Consider the following 10,525-nt stretch of genomic DNA (forward strand, 5'->3'; position numbering starts at 1 on the left):
TAAACTCAAAATACTAACCTCATTATACAGCTGGCAAACTCAAATGAAAGCAAAAGTTGTTTGGACTGTATTTTCCACAAGTAAACATTTTCATATGTTGATAAAACAAACATACATGTTTTGTGAACACATGCAAAAATTACATATCTTTTATTTTGTGTGAAACATCTTACAGTCCTAATTCAGAACAGCATCTGTAGTCACAACAGTACTTGAACAAATGTGATACGTTCTATGCTAAACCTTAAGCTAAACCTTAACACATTTAGTTTAGAAGTTCTTGTGAATCACAACAGATAGAGGAAGACAGCATGAAGGTGAGAGTAATCTGTCCCTTAAAAATTGTTGCTATCTAAGAGCAGAAAAACAAAATCCCTTCCTGAACTAACATGTTGCGATTTTTATCATAACATTCTTTCTATTAAATATCTCACCTACAAATGTTAGCATTTGAATTCTTCTGCTACTGATTTAGCTGAACTACACACAAAAGTACATCACAGATTCTCAGTTCCAAAAGACATGGTACTTTGGTACAAGCCTGGAACAAGAATAGCTTCATCTAAATCATCTTCATTTAGTAATAAACATAAAACACACCATGAAACAAGTTACCATGAAGCTAAAGGAGTTAGCCTACATCTTCAAGAAACGGTTGAGCTTAGATCAACTGGAGTCCACAGTTGTACCAGCACTGGGAATGCCTTATCCACTAAGACTGATGCAGCCCAGCACTCCCTGCAAGCATTCCCTGCAGAAACAGCCATTTCACATCTCCAGCCATGCGCTTCTATCCTCTTGTTGGAGTTCAGTGTCCCCACAGGAGGCATGTAAGAGCATGTGCTCAGAACAACCTCCATCTACTTCAGTGCCAAGCAGGTTGACTTAATTCGGACAGCTGTCTTTGTCAATTAAGCCAGCATTTATACTAACTGGACACCTGACCAATGTGTCTGATGTGATCATATATTTAGCCAAGGTGCAATTTGTACTAGCTTGATTTGCACTGGTGTACTGAAAGCATCACCCCTCTTACCCAAAACAAAGCTGTGTTGCTGCAGTTTCCTGTTACCACTTAGGTAAAGGCCATGTGGACTCCAGGGTACAGGTAGAGCCATTCGAGAAAAGACTGCCCAGAGCTGCTTTTTTACCACTGTCCAGCTGCAGGTCCTTTTGCTGATGCTGCTGAGACAAAGTAAAGTTGTGTGAGTGGTCCTAGCTCATTTCATTGCACACGGTAAGTTAAATTCAGGTATCTGCTGATATTGCATGGACTCAAACTAGGAATACTCACTGATGGGTTTAATTTAACTGATAGTAAAAAAGTTTCAAAAGGCATTTCATTAATTTATTAAGAGCTCTTGTGAGAAAACAAACCTCCGTGAAGAACTTTATACTGTTTTCTGTAGTACTTTTGGTAGAAATCTCTAACGGAGGCTCTGAAGAATATCTGTGCTGCAAAGCAGTACAATTTCATAAAGTAGAGCCCCCTGTGGAAAACCTGATAGAGACAAGGCATACAGGTAGAGTTGGGCTTTTTAACCTTTGTTATAGACCTGCTGCAGTTTCTTATATACCCATTGTAGTTCGGCAGAATAGTTTTTTTTCTCCTCCATGCAGCCTGTGGTGGTACAAGGTGTTTTATGTTAAGAAATAAACTGGAGTTGAGATCTTCCTGGCTTGGGCTATTTTGTGGTCATGGGCCCTTAAGTGTCCCCCCAGCAGTGGGTGCCCACTCTTTGCTCCACCCTTCAGCAGCGCATGTAAATCGGGGGCAGGCCAGGGAGTCCCATCCTAAGGATGATCCCTGCCTGACAGGACCCCAGTGAGGTCTCAGCAAGCCGTGCAACGGGGAACTGTGTGTTTTCGGCGTTGTTACAAGCTGGAAAGAAGCAGAAAAGTTTCATCCGTCCCCCTTTTCCCTCCTCCTGTTGCTGTGTGTGGTGTGAGGAGTGCCGCATGCAACAGCCTTCAGTGAGGGGCTCTGCACCTCTGCCTTCTGCTCAAGCTTTCCTGGACGATCTTACGGGTATTTCGGGCTGCAGGAGAATGTGCTCGGGAAATCATGTTAGGTAAGGCTGCCTGAGCTGCCAGGGACCTTCTCTAGTCAAGGATTTATCCTTATAGCGGTGCTTCTTTTGGAAGATAATAAGGCCAGGAAACTGAAAGGAACAAATATACCTGGAACTGCGGGTGAAGGTTAATGTTTTCTTGTCTTTGCTGCTTTTTAAACTGCTGGCAACAACCTATTTGTGGTAAAGAAATGTACAGAAAGAGACGCTTTTGACGGGTTGTCAACCATCAAATGCATAGAATCCATGGCTTTCTGGAAGCAAGCCTAGTCTGTATGTCCCTGTTCTCAGCCCGCCCAACCCCACCCCTCCAATTTTCAAGCCTAATTTGAGATTTTTGATGTGTTAATTCGAATTACTGCTGGCATAAAATATTTATAGTTTATATTATCAATGGTTGATCAAGCTTTGAAAAAAGCTCCTTTGCCGCCACACAGTCTCCAGTTTGGTATTTGTGTCTTATTGTCACAAATTTACTTCAGATCTTTGTCTCCTGTAGAATTCTTTTCACTGTGACTCTGGTCTGGCAGGCTGTTCATTTAGGAAAAGGTAAGAAAAATTTCTTTTTCCCCCGCCACCCGTGTTTCTCTTGTACATTTAGGTTGTGCATCACTTCATTACAAGCTACCCTTCCATATTTTCACTTCTTGTCAAGGCCGTGAAAAAGAACAGGAAGAAGATGTGAAAAGTCTCAATACCACAGCACAAAAGCAGCAGCTCAAGTACGAAGGGACTATTATAAATGTTCTCAGTGACATGAATCAGAGTTACGAAAGCAGAAAGCAACAGAATTCCAGGGCATTGGTACCTTTCACTGGAATTACAGAGAGTAAGTAACATTATTTATCTAAACAATGCCATTTAATTGCTTTTTAAAATACTCCATCACAGTAATGCTTTCAGTATTGTCCTGGAAGATTCTAGCCCGCTGCTTTTCTGTGGTTGCTAATTTAAATTATTCCTGTGGCCACTTAGGAAATGGTGATAAAAGATTTGAGGTAGAACCGGGGATCTCTAATGTCAAAAAGTGGTAACAGAAAACAGGGAAGGATACTAGGAATTAAGAAGGAGTTGGTCCCTTGGATTTACAAAAGCATATGTAAAATTACGTTCATTTTCCAAAAATTCACTATATTTCGTGACCAAAAATTATTTACTTTAAAAAAAGGGGAGGTGTCAGATTTGTCTTTCCTCCCACATATATACATTTTTAGGTAGGTACTCATTTCCAGGAGTCTGAGGAAGGCCTGAGGGAGTGTTCTGCTCCCCTCTCAAAACTAAGTAATTCCTCCCAGTAACAAAGCCTCCTTTCTTACCAAATAAGCACCACTTCCCGGTAACAATGTCCTATTTCTTAGTGTGACTGAAACCTGCCTCCATTAAAGTTAAATAGTGTGACTGAAACCTGCCTTCATTAAAGTGAAATATTTCACTTTAATATGTGCTGTTGCTGCTGCTGTGGGGCTTGCCATGCGCTGCTTCTTGACCATCCTGTAATCCCTAGTAGTCTGCTTCTAATCCTTAACTAAACAAACTGGGCTTAACTGAACAAACACTCCTAACAGGCAGATAATTTTATTGTCTCTAAAGACAATAAAACTAGATATCCTTAAGATCCTTTGGCAACTGGAAAGACCTGAGAGAACAAGTGAGAAAAAGGGGAGGATCAGAGCCCCCCAGGATGCCTGGTAACCTTTGTAATATTGTCTTGCAGGTAAAAAACTAAACAGGCAGTGCTGCCAAAATGGAGGGACCTGTATCCTAGGGGCTTTCTGTGCCTGCCTAAAGCATTTCACTGGCAGATACTGTGAATATGATGAACGGCAAAGGTAAAAATACAGACCAAAACCAGAGAGAGCGACTTAGATGCTCTGGTTGGTTATTTTGTGTGGTGGGATCAGGGATGTACCAAATGTCTCCCTTGTCCTTGACAGCAACTGCGGCAGTATTGCCCACGGCGCTTGGGTGCTCAAGGGCTGTTGGCTGTGTCGGTGCGGCTATGGTACTCTGAACTGCCTCTCAGAAATAATGCATGATAACTGTGGTAAGAAATGGCATTAAATCAACCGTTTTTATCTTGTGGGTGACAGAATCGTATTCTGCAAAGGTGGGGTACTCAGAGAACGCTGTATGTGTTCTGTTTAGAGTTGTGCAGCGGCCTGCTCTGCTTCAGAGAATGCAATAGCAAGACAGTAAATAATACTGTTGTTGTTTGTATAGTACATAATATAAAATAGTTCGAGATCTTAATAATCCTGTGCAGTAGGAAACTTTTCCCCATTTTAACTAAAAATTATAGCGATTAAAAGTTAGTTTGTTCTGCAAAACCTGCATGTGTATATGACTTTCCACTTAACCAATTGGTACAACTAAACTACATCCAAGCATATAAAAATCTTTCTTAGATGAGGATAAAGAAAAACGAGTACAATAAGCTGGTGTGGTAGAAGTAGAAACCAGTATTACACTAGAGAAACAGGTACTGAAAACTTGCCTGTTCTTGCATAAACGACTTCACACATAAATGGCAGAAAACTAGTCTGAACCTTGTTTTAAGATCTGCATATTAATCTTCAAAATATTCTTGTACAGATTTCTAAGACTGAGCACACTCTACAAAAAATGTATAGCCGTAGTCCTGGTCAGCGTAATGTATTAGCACTCAGCTTCCTTAAAAAACACTGTATTACCTTAAGTCTTTATACTTCAGCCTCTGAAATTCTCTGTATAAAGGTGTGAGTATTTTTGAAAACAGTGTATCAGCTGGCATAAAAACTTGAAAGATCACTTTTCAGGTACTTTTTTTCCATGGAGAACTGGCTACTGAGATTCACACTATTTTCAATACTCTGAGATGACTAATAAGAGTTCAGTATTATTTTATCTCTAGTGGCAACAGTAGTGCAAAATATTCTTTCCTTTCTCTATCCATGATGTCTCAATCCCACCCTGTGCTGTAATATACTTTCCTTCAGTTGTGGCAGCATCACTATTTAGCAAGGTAAGAAAACAACAGACCTAAATAGCTTCAAGATTCGTTTTTACCCCAAGGAAACACCAGCCTTTTCTGACCAGATTCTTATCTGAGTAGCAGTGCACTGAAGCTGTGACTCCTGAGTTATACCACCAATTCAGAAGTAAATACGAATTTCCAAACTTGAACCTTTTGAGTCCCCAGGATATGCTGTACTGTGTGACTAAGCCCACAGGTCCAAAGAAGTGAAATGCAAAAGAAAGGTGACATTCCTATCTTTGCAACCACAGACAAGAAAAAAAAAAAAAAAAAAAAAAAAAAAAAAAAAAAAAAAAAAAAAAAAAAAACCAACCAACCACAGCTACTTTTACCTTGAAGTCTTCTGTGTTGACTAATTGTGTGTGGCACCCAACTTGCTCCTTAAACTCTTCAGAAGAGTTAAGTGCTCAAGATTCTTTGAATCAGCCCTATTGTTTCCCATTACAGGAGCAAAAGACCTAGCAGGCCTTGCCATGCTCAGTAAAAGCAGTCTACTGCTTACTACACTTGAGGTCATCTTAACGAAGGCAATAAAGCTGACAGTGGAGAATTATCTGCTCACTCTCTGAGCAGGGACACAGTGGCTTTCACATGCATGAGGGTATGGCTTTCTGCTTGTGCTAGTAAATGAAGGCCCTTCTTGTTAAAGGAAGGTTTAAAAGGCTACTTGCAGATTGGAGTGCATACCTCTTGTGAAGTCCTTGCTCTTGCTTTTGCTTGGTGTTTACTTTTGATTATTCTGAGATTAATGCCTGCAAGAGCTGATAAGTGCTATCAGTTGCTCCTCAAACGATCATTGATGGGACATCTATTCACATCCCTCTCTGAGAATAGCCTCTTTGATTGACTTTAACAGCTGATACCTTTAACTTAAGTACCTGTAAGATGTCAGAGGACTTTCAAAGTATTTTGAAAATCCTTATGTTTTAAAATGTACATATTTTATTCATTAACCATTTATTTTCTTGATCTTTTTTTTTTTTTTAGAACTGAAGTCAGAAAAGGAGGAAATTACCAGACTATATTCTAATGGGCTAAGATTACAGCAAACAGTGTTTGCACTCATTTGCCTGCTCACCATCCTCCTGGAGCTCTGCTGCTGGCATTTGTGAAAATGGACAAAGGGAAACATCTCAGGGTTGATGTCACACAACTTTTTTCTTCTGTGAGCTACAGAAGACATTTCTACCTACATGTTGGAGGCAGATTAAGATGTATTAGTTAATACTTAAATACTTGGATTATTATAAATTTATATTATGAATGAGAAGTATTTATTATATTATTATTATTTTATTAGTATTATCAATGTCTGATTCTAACAACTCTTTAGTTCTAAAATACTGTTCTTCCAGTGGAAGAAAAAAACCCTCAATGTTCTATGCCTCAGTTACTGTAAATTATAGTAATTTCCTTTGTACACAGTACAGCTAATTTAACAAATAAAACTGGTTTCATTTCTGAAGAGCTTTTACGTTTGGCTTTATTTAAATTTGAAAATTCTTATCTACCATTTGTCATTGTATTGTATCCTGTAACAAAACAGTGAGAAAAGGGCTGGGTAGTATGAATAATCTGAAATCTGGAGAGATAAGGAGGGGTTGAAGGATAGGAATATTTCAAACTCCAATATACAGAAAAACTCTAGAAGCTACATAATCTTTCAGTTTTTATTATTATTTATAATAGCTAAGTTGTATGTATGCGTAATCTTAAGCAGGAACCACGTTTCTTAAGAACACATAGCTGATACTTGTCTTTCAGGGGTTTATTTCACACCCTAGAAATACAAGCTTCTCAGTTTTAAAAGGACAGAAAAGAGTAAGCTCTCTAAATTTTTTCTATAGGAAAATTGTCTTGATTCATATACCATTTAAGTATGAGTATTTCTAGGCTGTAAAATAAAAAAGTTTGGAATGTGTAACTGCATTTGTAATGCAAGTTTGTAAAACACCAGAAACATGTTTGTTTTTAAAAAAATGCCAAGGGAAGCTACCATATAGAAACAATCAGATTCATAATTTGGTTGGCTTAAAATACATTATTTATGTATTAAATCCTTAATGACTCTTTAAAGTTCAAAATATTTAATTCTTCAAATTTCTTTATAAATCTCTTTGGTGCCATGAACCAAGACAACAATACACTTATTAAGTAGAGCAGGACCCATCACTAACAAATAATATAATATTGTGGCTGCTTTTGAGTCTATGACTATTCAGTAACAGACCTTTATAGGAAGTCATTGTGTAAAAAACATTTTAATGTTGAAGACCGCAAAGGATTCAGACTATTCCTTTCCACACCCTTGACTTGAGTGGAAAGAGTAAGGTTTCTCACTCATCACGTAAGATACGCTAGACCAGAAACGGTCATTTTCTCGTTGTGTTCCACAAACTTGTTGGTACCCTTGAGCCTGTGTTTCCACAGACATTGAAAAGACAGGTACCAGCTGGAGGAAAATAGTTGTGCCTTTATTTATCAGATGTTGAAATTGCAGCAGTGCCATTGTGAAAACGTCTTGGCTTGCTGTAAAGCATACCTGAGAAGTCTGTAGGCAATACAGCATGTTATGAGCTTCAAATAGTCTTTTTGAAGGAAAACAGCAAGATATGTGGAAAGTACATAGTACAGTAAAGATATATTTGAAGTAATACTTATCTTTTATCCCTACAGAAAACATAGAGTCATAAAAGTTTGCCATTAACAAAAGAAAAAAGTGGTCTAATACAGGTTTTGTAACAAAAGAACTATTTCTGTTGCAATCACATCCACAGCAGATTTAATCAGGAAAAGCTGAACTGGAATAACTCCTTAATGTAGATGAGCATATGTGCCTGCAAGAGTCACCCTGATGGAGCTATACATTACTGGAGCGGTATGGCTTAAAGAATTAGAGCAATTAAAAAATCTAACAAAGCAACATTTTCCTGCTGTACCAAAACATCAGTCCAAGGCATCCAATTAGAAGCAGCAAGGTACAGTTTCACAGCATTGCATAGGGAAATTAGTATGGTGATTCTAATTAATGTTATTGTAAATCACTACTCGCTCTGAAAGCTGGAATTTTAAAATTTTCTCCTTGTTTACCTGGATTAAGTAATAAAAGGTTTTTGTTTGTTTGTTTTTTTAAGGTAAAAATTCCTTTTCTCTCTCTATCCTATGCCATTGCATTCTATGTTGCTGGAAAATCTGAAAAAGATTGCTTCAGAGCTTTTTTACATCTTCCTTACTATGTCGAATTATATCTTCAGTGATGGTTAATGGTGGAAAAGGTTAGTCTGGTCTTTGTGTCAGAGCTCTGGAAGTTGCCATGAGCAGGCAGAACAGAGCACAGAGCCTTTTGTCCTTGCATACTTCTGAAGCAGAGGCAGCTGCAGGAGCTGAGTTTGAGGAGAAACAGGTATCTCCTTAAGTTAAAGTAAAAAAGAAGAAGGGGGGGGGGGGGCAGGAAAGAAAAAGCATTCAGAAGCTGTCCCATACATAGTCTCATTTGCAAATAAAAATATAACTAAGAAGGAAGAAAAGAGAAAGCACTGAGGAACAAAGGAAAGCACACAGTCACAATCTTTGCTTAGGTTAAATCTGTCTCCACTTTTATCTGTCTCCAGCTGTTTGCACAAACAGATAAAAGAAAGCATTATTTTCCTCCCCTGCTACCATGTAGGCCTGGCCAACCTTCTAACACTGCAATTACAGGCACTTTGGTAAGGTTTGTTTATAGCAAACAGAGATGCTTGCTCTCCAACCTCATGCTAAGTCTTTACGGGCCATTCTGTCAAACATGGCACATCCCAGCAAAATAGTCATCTGTAGCCACAGGTTCATACATGTGCCCTCTGTCTATGTAGCCACAATCAGGCAGGAGGAAGACCCTCAAAGAGAAATATTTATCAAACGCTTCACAGGCCCCAGAGCCATTAGACGTTTCGCCCCTCACAGTTGACTCCAAAACTAAAACAAATGGTGCAGCCTGCGACTCCACAGCTTCATCCCTGCAGTTGCTCGAGACTCCACCACTCCTCCGGACATACTGCTGATAAGGACCCCAGACCAAGGGAGCAGCACGGTGGTGGGGACTGCCTCCTCTGCAGCCAAGAGCCCCCAGACCTCTAGCTCAGCAGCCTGGCACAGGTCCACATAGGGATGCTGTCATCTGCCCTTAACACGCTACCCGTTCAAAGGAAGCGATTGCTTTTGCATAAAGGCTTCCTAAGTGCACCAAGCTTTCTTCATGCAAACCTGAAAATCTAACTTGTAGGCACCAGATGCTGAGAAAGTGTCACTCACTCGGCTCTCTGAGTATCTGATGGTTATCTCTCAAGGTGACTTTATTCCTAGCAAGGAGAGATGAATTTCTGTTGTCCCTGAGAAGTGTTAATGGTGCTCATAGGTGCCAATAGCCCTCCCTCACCTATAACTGTGAAAAAGACTTTTTTTTTTTTTTCCAGCCAGTCAAAACAGAATCAGAAGTAATTTCCCACACTTTTTTTTTTTAATTGGCATATTGAAGATTGCTGAGGTCTACCCCTATACATGTTGTTATTCATCTTCCATTGATCTAACAGCCTGTCAGCTAGGCTCTATGTCTGGATCATTACACCTACCAGTTTCATGTGCCTGAGCAAATACATAGTAACTTTACATTTTGGCTTCCATTTATTGAAAGGCAGACTGGCTCATGTACTGAGCAGCCCTGTGAACTGCAAGTATGTCTTGTGGAGGCCTTTCTAGTCACCCTGCAATCATGCCTTTAATTCACTTCCTGTTTCACCTTTTTACAGCACGGTTGTGTATGGGTGTGGGAGACGTAACGACAACTGACCAGCTTTATATTTGTGCTCTGCAAAACTATCCAAGCATCATAAGTACTCCTTGTGATTACAAAGCACGTTCTTGGTCAGAAAAGACATTAAAACATGCAATTTCTTCCACATTTGGCTGTTTGACCTTGCCCTTGGCTGATGCTACTGTGAGGGTGACTTCTTGTTAAGGGTGTGAAGCTGCCGTATGCCACTGGAATAAAACCAGATGCTTTATGCATGTTTGGCCTAGCATTTGTCTTCAGGTACATGCTGGCACAGGAGTAGTTTTCATTAGCAGCTGTCTTCATTTGCTGCAGCCCAGACACATCCTTACAAAACAGCAATTTAGAAATCAACCTGTGAGGCTTCTGTTCAGTTATTATTTGTATGATAACATCGGGATGAAATTCTGAGAATGTACCACCAGGACAGAAGCACTGGTAAAGGCTCAAAAGCAAACAGCCAGAAAGGCACCGGCATTGAAGTCACATTAGTTAGACAAGACACGTCGTCCTGGGTCAACCTCCAGGCACCTGGCCCCATGGACTTAAAAGATCTCTTTTTCTGCCAGCTGAGATACTTTTCTGAGCTTCCCATGTTGTGTGGGGCATACATGGTCACCTTTCACTAGGCAC

General features: G+C 39.7%; 1 protein-coding gene across 1 annotated transcript; it reads left to right on the forward strand.

Moving 5' to 3' along the window:
* The first annotated feature begins 1,810 nt into the window (after window positions 1–1,810).
* Window positions 1,811–6,532, forward strand: LOC102083621 (cryptic protein). The gene is made up of 6 exons (XM_013368380.3): window positions 1,811–2,072; window positions 2,572–2,621; window positions 2,728–2,901; window positions 3,787–3,901; window positions 4,007–4,116; window positions 6,073–6,532. The coding sequence occupies exons 1-6, from the start codon at window positions 1,960–1,962 to the stop codon at window positions 6,195–6,197; spliced, it is 687 nt and encodes a 228-aa protein (XP_013223834.2). The 5' UTR covers window positions 1,811–1,959; the 3' UTR covers window positions 6,198–6,532.
* Window positions 6,533–10,525: the final 3,993 nt, after the last annotated feature.

The sequence above is a fragment of the Columba livia genome, chromosome Z, assembly GCF_036013475.1.
Source record: "Columba livia isolate bColLiv1 breed racing homer chromosome Z, bColLiv1.pat.W.v2, whole genome shotgun sequence".
Lineage (NCBI taxonomy): Eukaryota > Metazoa > Chordata > Aves > Columbiformes > Columbidae > Columba > Columba livia.

What these genes read in the sequence shown, in the direction of transcription:
- LOC102083621 (XM_013368380.3), top strand. Translation starts at nt 1,960, where the DNA reads ATGCAACAGCCTTCAGTGAGGGGCTCTGCACCTCTGCCTTCTGCTCAA. An exon ending in TGCTCGGGAAATCATGTTAG is followed by an intron (nt 2,073 to 2,571) that starts GTAAGGCTGCCT and finishes TGTCTCCTGTAG; the next exon opens with AATTCTTTTCACTGTGACTC. An exon ending in TTTCACTGGAATTACAGAGA is followed by an intron (nt 2,902 to 3,786) that starts GTAAGTAACATT and finishes ATTGTCTTGCAG; the next exon opens with GTAAAAAACTAAACAGGCAG.